Genomic DNA, 13,645 nt, shown 5'->3' on the forward strand with positions numbered 1-13,645 from the left:
ATATCGACCGTTCATTAGCTGAAATATGCTTAGGTCATCGCACTCATTTTTTTCACTCCAGATTGTATATTACAGCTGCAGTCTATTCATCATAGCTTTAATACTCTCCAATCTATACTTACACATGTCAGATACAGACACGAATAAAAAAATAAAGTTAGACTCTGCCATGCTAAAGATTTGTACTCATTCAGGCTCTTTCCATGCCGATGAATCGTTGGCTGTATTCATGATTAAATTGTTGCCAAAATACCAAAATAGTCAGTTAATTAGATCAAGAAACCCAACTGATTGGGAAGGAAGTGACGTAGTTATTGATGTTGGTGGTAAATACGATGGTATCAAATGGTTTGATCACCATCAAAGAGAATTCAATGAAACTTTCTCTGCTGACTACAAAACCAAATTGTCCTCTGCTGGTTTAATATATAAGCACTTTGGTAAAGAAATTATCAGTCATGTATTGAGCATCAATGACAGTAACGTGGATTTATTATACAACAAAGTCTACAAGGAATTTATTGAAGCATTAGATGCCAATGATAACGGTATTAACAACTACTCGAAAGACGTTGAATTAAGCAAAAAATTCAATGACAAAAATATTACCTTGCCATCAATTGTTTCTAGACTTAACCCTTCATGGAATACCGATCCTACCGATGCTGATTTTGATGCTGCTTTCAATACTAGTAGTCAATTGATGGGCCAAGTTTTTGTGAATTTATTGACTGGCTACGGAAAATCCTGGTTGCCTGCAAAGCAAATTGTTGAAAGAGCATTCAACTCTAGATTTGACATCGACAAATCAGGTGAAATCATTATCTTGGATAACTTCTGTCCTTGGAAAGAGCACTTGTATGCCATCGAAAAAGATGCCAATAAGCAAGGTGAAATTAAGTTCGTCTTGTTCCAAGACTCATCGAGCAAGTGGAGAATTTCTACAGTTTCTGTCACCTCTACATCCTTCGAGTTTAGATTGGGTTTACCTGAAAAATGGAGAGGTGTAAGAGATGACGAATTATCTGAATTGACTGGTGTTCCAGGTTGTATCTTCGTCCATGCGGCGGGCTTCATTGGTGGTGCAAATACCAAAGATGCCGTATTACAGTTAGCAAGATTATCTCTTAAATAAACTTTTCAAATCTATAACTATTCGATATACCTATGTATAATAACTCTTCGTAACAAGTCATGTACTACTATGCTGAATATTATCTGCCACATGGTCTTTCGTAGCTTCATTTATTTGCCTTGGCATTTATGGCAAAATGTAAAAATTTTTTGCATCCTTAGGCTCATAACCAATCTATTAGCAATACTTAAATAGACACATGTTCCTTGGTTTGATGCTATTTTTTTTTTTGATACTCTCGTTATTAAAGAAAGCCTTACTTATTAGTTAAGTTTACGGCCATAGGTTCAGTTTATGCAAAAAGAGAAAGCGAGTCAAATTGAAAAAAATAAAGATGAATCGCACCTTAGTCAAATCAATGAAGATGAAAGCAGTGAAAAATCGAAAATTCATATAAATGATGCTAATTCGAGTGAAGGTATCTTAGCTTATAGATTAACAGTTGAACAGGTTGCAAGTAAGTTTCATGTCGATGTTGCAAAAGGATTAGATAATGCCCTGGCCAAGGCCAATTTGGATAAGTATGGCAGAAATAACTTAGGCAAAGAAGAAAAAATTTCGCTTACGAAGATTTTTGCCCACCAGGTATTCAATGCCATGATTTTGGTATTGATTATCTCGATGGTAATAGCACTTGGTGTCAGGGATTGGATTTCTGGAGGTGTTATAGGTTTTGTTGTGTTCATCAACATATTTGTCGGTTTTATCCAAGAATATAAGGCTGAGAAGACTATGGGGTCTTTAAGATCATTAAGTACTCCAACTGCCAGAGTCCTTAGAAATGGAATAGAAAGTGATATTAATGCTGAGGAGGTTGTTCCTGGGGACATTGTTTGCATCAAGGTGGGAGATACTATCCCAGCGGATGTGCGTTTGATAGATTCGATGAACCTCGAAACTGATGAAGCTTTGCTTACTGGTGAATCATTGCCGGTGGCTAAGTGTGCTGAAGATGTTTATGTTGACACCTCGACTCCAGTGCCTGTCGGGGATAGGTTAAATATGTGCTTTAGTTCATCAGTGGTTTCAAAAGGTAGAGGTAGAGGTGTTGCTGTATCTACTGCATTAAATACTGAGATCGGGAAGATCGCCAGTTCCTTGAGATCAGATGAAGATGCTCTTATTGTGAAAGTTGATAAGTCAAATCCTAGCTTGAAGGCTTATGTAGTGGCTATTGCAAAATCTACTAAGAATATCATTTTCAATGTTTTGGGTACAAATGTTGGTACTCCGTTACAAAGAAGGTTGGCTTGGTTGGCAATTATTTTATTCTGGGTTGCAGTCTTGTTTGCAATTGTTGTGATGGCATCCCAAGAAATGAATGTCAACAGGAGTGTTGCAATATATGCCATTTGTGTTGCCTTATCTATGATCCCTTCGTCGTTGATTGTTGTGTTAACAATCACAATGGCTATTGGAGCTCAAGTTATGGTGACCAAAAATGTTATTGTTAGGAAACTAGACTCTTTGGAAGCTTTAGGTGGTATTAATGACATTTGTTCGGATAAAACAGGTACATTGACCATGGGTAAAATGATCGCAAGAAAAGTTTGGATTCCATCCACAGGTACTTATGCAGTTACTAATTCGAACGAACCTTTCAATCCAAATGTCGGTGATCTATCATTTACCAATTGTTCGCCTAAATTCATTAAAGAAACCGACGAAGAAACTGATTTTTCATCGAAGTTGCCGGAGCCAACGCCCAAGCTATTTGATAAATGGTTAGAAACTGCTACATTGGCTAATATTGCTACAGTGGAGCAGGTCAAAGGTGATAATTGTAGTACTGAATGGGAAGCCAATGGTGACGCTACTGAAATTGCTATTAATGTTTTTACCACTAGATTGGGACTTTCAAGAAAGGACATGGTCCAGGATAAATTAAAGCATATAGCTGAATTTCCCTTTGACTCTTCGATTAAGAGAATGTCGGTGATATATCAGACTAATCAGAATAATTCTTTTATTTATACTAAAGGGGCTGTGGAAAGAATCTTAGATTGTTGCTCCTACTGGTACGGTACTGATGGTAAGGAAGACATCTTACCGTTAACCGAGAACGATAAATCAATCATCGAGCAAAATATGAATGCTCTTTCGTCTGAAGGTCTTAGGGTTTTAGCATTTGCCCAAAGATCCATTAACATTGGGAAAGAAGACATTTCCAGACGTGATATCGTTGAGTCCAATCTTGTATTTTTAGGATTAATTGGTATTTATGACCCCCCAAGACCAGAAAGTGCTCCATCTGTGAAATTATGTCATAAGGCTGGAATCAATGTTCACATGTTGACTGGTGATCATCATGGAACTGCTAAGGCAATTGCTCAAGAAGTCGGTATCTTACCCAGTAACTTGTTTCATTATACTGAAGAGGTCGTTAAATCTATGGTTATGACAGCAAATGAGTTTGATGTCTTAAGTAACGATGAGATTGACAACTTACCAGTATTACCTTTGGTGATTGCAAGATGTGCTCCTCAAACCAAGGTTCGAATGATTGAGGCTTTACATCGTCGTGGTAAATTTGTTGCAATGACAGGAGATGGGGTGAATGATTCACCATCATTGAAGAAAGCAGATGTCGGTATTGCTATGGGGCTTAACGGTTCTGACGTTGCTAAGGATGCCTCGGATATTGTTTTAACTGATGACAATTTTGCATCAATTTTAAATGCTATTGAAGAAGGGAGAAGAATGTCATCAAATATCCAAAAGTTTGTCTTGCAATTGTTAGCAGAAAATGTTGCTCAAGCTTTATACTTGATGATTGGGTTGGCTTTTATGGACGAAGATGGATTCTCCGTCTTTCCATTAGCTCCAGTTGAAGTATTATGGATTATTGTAGTTACGTCATGCTTCCCTGCCATGGGTTTAGGGCAAGAAAAAGCAAATGATGATATTTTAGAACAACCACCAAATGCAACAATCTTCACTTGGGAAGTGATTATTGATATGATTGCTTACGGTTTTTGGATGGCATGCTGCTGTCTAATATGTTTTGTTCTTATTGTCTTTGCTGTTGGTGACGGTAATCTTGGTTCTAATTGTAATGACTCTGGAGGTAACTCGTGTAATTTGGTTTTCAGAGGTAGATCTGGAGCATTTGCTGCCTTCACATGGTGTGCATTATTATTAGCTTGGGAATGCATTCATATGAGATACTCATTTTTCAATATGCGCCCAGAGCTGGATGTGCCTCGAGCAAAGCAATTAGCTATTGATTTATGGGAAAACCAGTTTTTATTCTGGTCTATTATCGGTGGCTTTGTATCAGTGTTTCCAGTAGTATACATTCCCGTAATCAACGATATTGTCTTTTTGCATAATCCTATTGGTTATGAATGGGGGCTTGCAGTTGGTTTCACACTTTTGTTTTTACTTGGAGCCGAATTATGGAAATGGATCAAAAGAATATACTTCCGTAAATCCATGATCAAAAATCCTGAATACGATTTAGAGAAGAATGATCCGTTTATAAAATATTCGTCCTTCTCGAAGTCAAACACGATGGAGATTTCTTAATTTGCCATGTGCTCATCTTTTGTTTTACTTATCCTTTCTTCAGATCTTCTATTTATATTCGTACTTATTAGAATCGCCATTAAGGCACAATAAATATTTTGGCTTTTCTATGAAGCTGTTTACTTTTACTTTTAATCATATGCGTTGTAAATTTTCTGAATTGATCCATTATCAGCTACATCCCATGAATATTATTATATGTGATATTAATATATTGAATTTAAAAAGTATATAGATAGAACTGAAATATTTAATCCTCTTCATAAAAACCCTTTCACGGTACTGATTAGTCCAGTACCCAAAATATTTTAAATGATTAAGTCAAATGAGAAGTATCACCCTTTTCTTGGGTTACTTCAGAATGAGAAGAAGAATTTAATAAATTATCTTCATTATGGTCAACCTTCATCTTATTATGTAATTCATTGTCAGATAATATTGGAATAGCTGGTTGCCAAGAAGCAGACTTCCATGCTGGAATTCCTTCAGCCCACATTTGACCAATCTCTTCCAATCTTTTACCTTTAGTTTCTGGGAAGAAGAAAAAGACATGGATAAACATACAACCACAGAATGTAGCGAAAACCATGTAAGTCTTCCAAGTAATACTCTTGAACGCGTTTGGAGTGAACATGGCAATGGCGAAATTGAAAATCCAATTGGAAGCTGTAGTAAGAGCGGCACCTCTTTGTCTTGAAGCACTATCACCCCATACTTCAGCACAGTAAACCCAACAACAAACACCCCAACTACAAGCAAAGGAAACAACGAACAAGTAACAACAAGCAATGACACCTTTGGCGGCTCCACCGTGCTCTGATGGAATTCTGATTCTGACGGTTTCATTGATAGGATCATCAATACTATAAGTAGCCAATAACCCTCCGATTGCAAATTGCCAGGCCATCATTAAAGCAGCACCAGTTAATAAAACAGGTCTTCTACCAAGCTTATCCATAAAGTATAATGCTGGAATAGTCATACCTGTATTAAGACAATATTGAATGGAACTAGCAATCAAATTAGCATTACCTTCGTAACCAGCCATCAGAAAAACATAAACGATATAATACATTAAAGTATTCATACCAGTTAATTGTTGCCAGATCTGAGCAAAACATGCGGTAACAGTTCTCAAAATATATTTCTTAGTGAATAAATCTGCATATGTGAAAGCCTTGATATGTTCATCTAACATGATTTGTTCCTTAATTTCGGACATTTCGATAAGAACGTCTGGATCTTCTCTGTTACCCTTAGCTTGAGTGTTTGCAACAACTATTTCAGCATCGTCCCAGTAACCTTGCTTAGCTAACCATCTAGGAGACTCTGGAATAAAGAAACAACCAAAGATTAATAGCAAGCCTGGTACGATTTGCAAACCCCAAGCAATCCTAAATGAGGCGGTACCGTTTATAAAATTTAAACCGTAACAGATGTAGAACATAATTAAGATACCTAAAGTGACGGAAAATTGGAAAAGACCCCCAATAAAACCTCTAATCTTTCTAGGAGCTAATTCAGATCCATAAACTGGTGCAACTGACGAACCAAAACCAACACCAAAACCTGAAATAAAACGACCAATAATTAACTGGGCTTGATTTTGAGAAGAGGATTGGATAGCCGCACCAACACACCAGAAGAAACCACATGCCAATAACGAAGCTCTTCTACCGAATGGCTCAGATACAAAGGATGAAGCCAAAGACCCAAAAAAAGAACCTAAAGACATAGCAGCCGTAATGAATGATTGCATAGTTGTACTAGGTTCACCAAAATAATTTATGTATGTTTTTTCCCCAAGAAATGCTGACATTGATGAAATATCAATACCAAACATTAACCCGGAAATACATGAAATACCAGCAATAACGATAACATTATGGATATTTGGAGTCTTGTCCAAAAAGTTTCTAAACTTTAAAGCAGGAGCTACTAATTTATCCTCGTAAGCCATTTTATAAGAGATGACTTATTTTTACTTATAATAGAGAAAAAAAACCACAGCTTATAAGGGAGATTCGTCCACCTTTTATATTATTTCCTAAAATTCCTCCATATTAGAATTCCTGGCCTTGTTCTATAATATAATGGCGTATCATGTTTTTTTTTTACTACTTTATGCAAACCCAAACTTTGTAATCAATGTGGGGCAATTTTCCGCAACTTCCATTGTTTAATTTACTTTTGCGAAAAATATTTTCTTGTTTTAGCTGACTCCATACATAAATAAAATGTCTGCGTCTGGAGTGCGCGCTGGGGAAAATAATGCCACGCAAATCAGATGTTTGATTAATTTAATGAGATACGATTTAACTTAGACACATTTATCGCATAATTTGAAGTCGTGAGATCAGTTAAAGTCAGATTTATTCTATTCATAATTTAAGCAGAAGTTAAGCTCCAAATTGTAGTAGAAACTTTTAATAGTCAAGAGCCTAATCGAATTCAGATACAGAGCAGATGACTTGTCGGGAAAAATTAAGTTTGGCTCGAATAAGGCTTTAGTGGAAATAATATGCAAGCTGTTAATTTTTTTTCCGGGTGACATTTTCGGATTTAATCTAGAATTAAGCCTCACCGGAGTAATAGAGTGTATATTTTGTAGCACACGGTACGAATACGACGCTTAGACGATACAATGCCTTGTACTGTTAAAAAATAGGGGGTTACATATAGGAGCGTTAAAAAATGTTGGCATATAGGAAGTCAGAAAACTGTTAGAGGGGCAACACACCGCAGGATAGAATGAGCTGGAATAACTGAGCATTATGACGCGACTTTTAAAAGAAGGTTAACGGAAAAAGTGCCGCAATACGGCTCCTTAACAAAACGCATGCATAAACCTGGAGCCGAAATCGAGATTCTACAATACGGTAACTACGATATGTACGTGTATGATGCATTTTATTGCCGGCTAAATTATATCGTCATCGTCTCCCTCGCTATCTACTGGAGTAGGTAGCTGGTTGGCTGACACATTATTAAAAAGATTGCAGCGTGCTATTTCGTAAGCTAGGGCTTCGAGTGATATTCTATCATTCGGGTTTAGCTTGAATATTCGGGCAAGTATGGAATTAAAGTTGGTTGATATGGTAAAAATAGAGCTGAGCACTTTTTCGTCATCTAAATAAGACTGGAAAACGTTACTACCATTATTGTTCTCTATTGAAGCGCAAGGCCAAGGGTTTTTGGCGCAAGTGATGTTTAAAAATAACACACCCAATGACCATATGTCGCCGGCTAAGGTAGGGAAATATTTGGCACTGGACGGATTATCACATATTATTGATTTGTATTGATCCAAGTCCACTCTTGCCTTAATAAAGCTACTAGTAGCATAATTGGTGACTCTTTCCGGAGCCATGTAAAAGCTGGAGCCGCGGCGAGTGTTGCAACATATTATACCTGAATCCATGGCTAAACCAAAATCTATTAAGACGACTTGAATTTCATTATAGTTAATGATTCTCTTGCTCGTTCTTCTAAAATCGCTTTGGTATCTAATCATGATGTTTTCTGGTTTTAAGTCACAATGGTATATACCTTGACTTTTGCAGAATTTGACGGCGTCTATCAACTGCAACATGACATTTTTCATTAGCGTTTGCTTATCTTGATAGTAAGGAGGATACGTAAATATTCGTTTTTCCACTATGTTATCAAACAAGTCACCCTGTTCATAGTAATCCATTATTATTGCTACTGCTATGTTATCTAAACTTATCACTTTATGTATTGTGATGATGCTGGGATGTTGATGTACTCTTAAATGCAACGCAATTTCTCTTAAAAACGAACACATATGGCCCTCATTCCGTATATAGTCCAAATTTAATTCATTCGAATTTACTCTCTGTTTAGAATTGAAATAATCAAATAGCACTTTCTTAATTTTCCTTTTGTTTTCTTCGACGGATGATCCTGATACCTTAGATGGTGTTTCAGTCAAAATCATTTTTGCTGCAAATTGTTGCCCGGTCATCAAATCTTCAACGAGGTATATTAATCCATAAGTGCCAGCACCTATCTTATGTTTTAATTGAAATCTTTCACTGAGATAAAATCCTTCTAGCAGCATTTCTGGATTTGTCGCTCTCGTATATGTTGGGGCATTCACTGCACATATGGGAGGTTTGAAATTAAATTGTGGAAGAATACTCAAAGTCATAATCTATTAAAATTAATAATAATTTACCCTAATAAACTCTTGAAATGTTCAAAGGAAAGAATTCCACTTATATATCACATCGTATAAAAGATCAAATTAAGTATTCTTATTTTGGCCTTATTTTGAAAAACCATCCGATATCGCTACAAATGGTGTGATATTCAAAATCAGTTGATTGTGCGCATTTCCTATAATTTGCGATCACGGAGAACTTCGGCAGGGTACATATATTTTGTTTTACACTTATAATGAGAAACTATCTAATTCAACAATGCAACTACCTGTAGCTGGTTTCGATACGACTATGGCTTCATCCAATTCTTGTTGAGTGATATCAGGGAACTGTTTTTTATAATATTGCTCGGTCAATGCTGTTACAACGTTTGATAATTTATCAGCCGTTGTTAAATGAACTACAGAGCCTCCGAATCCAGCACCAGTAACCCTGGCACCGTAGGCACCATTAGACGTAGATATTTTACAAAGCTGATCTAATTCTGGCTTCGAAGAGTCATTATAAACATCACTTGAATGATGGGAATCGCTTAACAACAGACCAAAGTTTTTTAAGAACATCTCGGAGTCTTCGCTTGAGCTGTAACTTCCCAACAATTTTAGGACTTGCAAAACTCTTAAGGAATCAGAAAAAACATGCTTACTTCTTTGGTAAATTTTTAATTTCTGGTATCTGACAGGAGCTTTAGTCAAAAAGATCTTCGTAAAGTCTTCCTTTGATAAGCCCAACTGTTGTGCAATTTCAGTTGTTTCAAACCCAACTTTTTCATCATCATTGAAAACACTCTCAGTCAACTTCAACATTTCTTCTAAGCGACTGATACCGACATCAATATCACTACCATCCCATGCGCCCTCTTTTAAGTATTCTTCAAAATATTTGTCCATGAAACCTCTCAAAGTGCCTGTAGATAAATTTGAATCCTTAGGTAAAATCAAATTGAACTTCTTTGCAAATAATTCTGATGCGGCAGCAATTTCAACCACTCTTAAATTATAATCTGTAGGAGCAGTTTCGTGCTTATTTGCTTTGAGCAAACTGTTGGAAATCAAAAATACCATATCATTAGGCTTAATTACAGGGATTTCAAAGGGAATACCAATTAATTTTGGTTTGAATTGAATTAATAATGCTTTATTCTGTTCACCATATATAGATGCACATTGATCCATACCGCCTGTATTAACCCCAACATAATGTTCAGACACAACGGTAATCTTGGTTAAATCAGCCTTTGAAACTGAGGTTACCCCATTAGCTCTCAATATAGCTAAAGTAGAGGCAACACAGAATGCTGCTGATGATGATAATCCTCCTCCAGCAGGAACGGTACCGTTAAATGTTAATCTCATCCCTCTCAACGGTTTAAGACCGTTGTCCACAGTTTCAGGAAAATTGTCTTTAATGTACTTATGGGCAACAATCAATCCACATTTGAAGTAATTTCCCCAAGTATGGTGGGTCTTATCTATTTCGATAACATCCCCATTCGAAGCTAACTCGAATTCTTCTTTTGTAAACGACTCATCAGTATTGGTTAATACTATCTTATGATCATCACTAGTAGCAACTGCAGCAATCACATCAACATCGATAGCCATTGGCAATACAGAAAAATGATTGTAATCAATATGGTCTCCAATCAAGTTGACCCTTCCAGGAGAACGACTGATAAATTCTGGCTTATTCCCGAAAGTGTTCTGGAATTTTTCAATTAGTTTTACATATCTTGAATTGTTTGATTCAGGATCTGAATAAAATGATAAGTCTTTGAATGTTGGAACAGTGTCGGTCATTTCTACAACTTTATTTGCGTATCCTAAAGTTAACAACTAATAGTTTATGAATAAAATACAAAATATCATGGTTAAATATATTTCTGTAAATTACTCCATATTTATTTTAAGGAAATAATTTAGATTTGCAATGTAACGTTACACTAGCATGGTGGATCTACCTGCCGAAATCTGGCTGGTACATCCACCCGAATAGTATGACGTCGCTTCGAATTGGGTGGTTTTATGTCGGCGCATAATTACTCTTTTGGGATATGTAAGAAATTTATAAAAAATCCGGAGCAATGGAGAAGTTTGGAGAAATCTCCGGGTTATAAACCGCTACAAAAATATAATTTTATATTCATTACTTGAATTCTTTTATGACTATACATAATACTTGACTATGAAATAGTTGATAATGCTTCTTATTCTCTTAAGTACGTTTGCCAATACTGATATTTTCCTCAATCTGATTACGGAATAGTATGGGCTCATAGTAAAATTGTTCGCGAACACCAAGTATCTGCAAGTTCAAAAATATTCGAGACGATATGAAATAGTTATCCCGAAGGATGTAATAAGTATTATGATATTATTCATAACCATGTAACGTTACATTTATTTTAATGAACTAAAGGATGATATAAAAAGTAGTAGTTGGCCCCTAGTTATTATGGGATTGAATAAACTGCTATCTAACTATACTTGCAAGCAAAACACAAAATGTCTAAAGAATATATTATTGTCACTGGAGGTGCTGGTTATATTGGATCGCATACCGTTATTGAATTAATTGAAAACGGATATGAAGTTATTATAATTGATAATTTATGCAACTCAAGCTATGATTCAGTTGCAAGAATAGAGTATATGGTTAAAAGACCGATTAAGTTCTTTGATATTGATCTTAGAGACCATGAAAAGTTGACCAATGTATTTAAAAATTACAGGATTAAAGGAGTAATTCACTTTGCAGCATTGAAAGCAGTGGGTGAATCTACTAAGATCCCATTGGAATATTACGATAATAATATTAACGGGACTATTAACTTATTGAAGGTGATGAAAGAAAATGACGTTAAAACTATTGTTTTTAGCTCTTCTGCGACGGTCTATGGGGATGCTACAAGATTCGAAAACATGATCCCTATTCCTGAGCATTGTCCAAATGATCCAACAAACCCATACGGTAAGACAAAATATATGATTGAAAACATCATAAAAGATATATACACAAGTGATAAATTCTGGAGAGCGGCTATTTTAAGATATTTTAACCCAATTGGTGCTCATCCTTCAGGTTTAATTGGCGAAGATCCATTGGGTATTCCAAATAATTTGCTTCCTTATTTAGCTCAAGTTGCAATTGGTAGAAGGGAAAAATTATCCATATTTGGCAGCGACTATAATAGTCATGACGGAACACCTATCAGAGATTATATTCATGTTGTTGATTTGGCCAAAGGACATATTGCTGCTTTGAATTATTTAAATGAATTGAGCTCTAAGGAAGGATTATTCAGAGAATGGAATTTAGGTACTGGGAAGGGATCTACGGTTTTTGATGTTTACCACGCCTTTTGTAAGGCTGTAGGAAGAGAATTACCTTATGAAGTAGTTGGTAGAAGAGATGGTGATGTTCTTGATTTAACTGCTAATGCAACTAGAGCCAACAATGAATTAAAATGGAAAACACATTTTACAATCGAAGACGCATGCAAAGATTTATGGAAGTGGACCACAGAGAACCCTTTTGGTTTTCAAATAAAAAACTACAAATGGAATCTTTTCAATGACACAGATGTTGAAGACTTCAGAAATAGGTTACATACTGTATCTTTTGAAAACTTTAAAGTTTCTATTGCCAACTATGGTGCATTGATCCAAGACATTGAGTACAACAATGAATCTTTAGTAACTGGTTTCAAGTCATTTAATGACTACAAGTCTAATAATAATCCATTTTTTGGGACTACTGTCGGACGTTATGCCAACAGAATTGCTAATGGAGAATTTCAAGTAGATAACACGACATATAAGTTAACTAAGAATGAAAATGATTCTAATACTTTGCATGGAGGTGCTAATGGTTTTGATAAACAATACTTTTTGGGACCAATTGCAAAGTACCATGAGGACCATACAACCTTAGAATTTATTTTGGTTGATTCTGATGGTAATGATGGATTTCCAGGCGATTTGGATACAACAGTGAAGTATACCATAAAGGAAGATTCATTGGAAATAGAATATGTTTCTTCACTTACTGAAGGTTCGAAAAGCTCTGTTACTGCTGTGAATTTAACAAACCATTCATACTGGAATATTTCACCAAATAAGGACATTAATGGTACCCTTATTAGGTCAATTACCAATAAATTCTTGAAAGTTGATCCGAAAACGTTATTACCTACCGGGGAAATTATTGAATCTCCTCGTGATTTAACAAAGACTGTTGAATTAACTCCAGATGTTTCATTTGATAATTGTTTCATTGTTAATGAAAATGGCTCCTCGCTCGATACAAGATCAAATGAATTGATTGATATCGTAGAAGCTACACATCCATCCTCTAATACCAAGCTTACAGTTGCTACTACAGATCCAGCTTTCCAATTGTACACAGGTGATTATACAGATATTAATGAGTACAAAAGTAGAAGCGGATTTTGCGTCGAGGCAAGTAGGTTCATTGATGCTGTAAACAATAAGGAATGGTCCAAGCAGGTTGTGTTAAGGAAAGGAGAAACTTATGGTTCTAAACTTAAATTTTCGTTATCCTCTGTTAATAATTAAATAAGACTTATTAAATAAAATCTATCATTAAACACATCAACAACAACAACTCTTTAGCATTCTTTGTAAATACAATTAAGATTACACTTTGACAATAATTTTTTGAAATTTTTGAATTTTTGTTAAATATTTGGTAAATTGCAACTACTGTTTCGTTTGTGTATTTTTGTTATTACATTAAAATATTATAAGTTAACTGTAAAAAAAATATTTGTAAG

The 13,645-nt window shown here is 35.5% G+C and overlaps 6 protein-coding genes across 6 annotated transcripts; 3 read left to right on the plus strand and 3 right to left on the minus strand.

Annotated features, from left to right (window-relative positions):
• Window positions 1–124: 124 nt before the first annotated feature.
• AC631_03536 (uncharacterized protein) lies at window positions 125–1,135 on the plus strand (the record flags this gene model as incomplete). Its single annotated transcript, XM_015612365.1, has 1 exon — window positions 125–1,135. The coding sequence occupies one exon, from the start codon at window positions 125–127 to the stop codon at window positions 1,133–1,135; it is 1,011 nt and encodes a 336-aa protein (XP_015466819.1).
• Window positions 1,136–1,429: 294 nt separating this feature from the next.
• Window positions 1,430–4,663, plus strand: AC631_03537 (uncharacterized protein; the record flags this gene model as incomplete). Its single annotated transcript, XM_015612366.1, has 1 exon — window positions 1,430–4,663. One exon carries the CDS (start codon window positions 1,430–1,432, stop codon window positions 4,661–4,663), a length of 3,234 nt encoding a protein of 1,077 aa, XP_015466820.1.
• Window positions 4,664–4,979: 316 nt separating this feature from the next.
• Window positions 4,980–6,623, minus strand: AC631_03538 (sugar porter family MFS transporter; the record flags this gene model as incomplete). The annotated part of the gene is made up of 1 exon (XM_015612367.1): window positions 4,980–6,623. One exon carries the CDS (start codon window positions 6,621–6,623, stop codon window positions 4,980–4,982), a length of 1,644 nt encoding a protein of 547 aa, XP_015466821.1.
• Window positions 6,624–7,583: 960 nt separating this feature from the next.
• SHA3 (putative serine/threonine protein kinase) lies at window positions 7,584–8,837 on the minus strand (the record flags this gene model as incomplete). The annotated part of the gene is made up of 1 exon (XM_015612368.1): window positions 7,584–8,837. One exon carries the CDS (start codon window positions 8,835–8,837, stop codon window positions 7,584–7,586), a length of 1,254 nt encoding a protein of 417 aa, XP_015466822.1.
• A 243-nt stretch (window positions 8,838–9,080) lies between these two features.
• Window positions 9,081–10,649, minus strand: GAL1 (galactokinase; the record flags this gene model as incomplete). Its single annotated transcript, XM_015612369.1, has 1 exon — window positions 9,081–10,649. One exon carries the CDS (start codon window positions 10,647–10,649, stop codon window positions 9,081–9,083), a length of 1,569 nt encoding a protein of 522 aa, XP_015466823.1.
• A 705-nt stretch (window positions 10,650–11,354) lies between these two features.
• GAL10 (bifunctional UDP-glucose 4-epimerase/aldose 1-epimerase) lies at window positions 11,355–13,427 on the plus strand (the record flags this gene model as incomplete). The annotated part of the gene is made up of 1 exon (XM_015612370.1): window positions 11,355–13,427. One exon carries the CDS (start codon window positions 11,355–11,357, stop codon window positions 13,425–13,427), a length of 2,073 nt encoding a protein of 690 aa, XP_015466824.1.
• Window positions 13,428–13,645: the final 218 nt, after the last annotated feature.

The sequence above is a fragment of the Debaryomyces fabryi genome (genome assembly GCF_001447935.2).
Source record: "Debaryomyces fabryi strain CBS 789 chromosome Unknown contig00077, whole genome shotgun sequence".
NCBI lineage: Eukaryota > Fungi > Ascomycota > Pichiomycetes > Serinales > Debaryomycetaceae > Debaryomyces > Debaryomyces fabryi.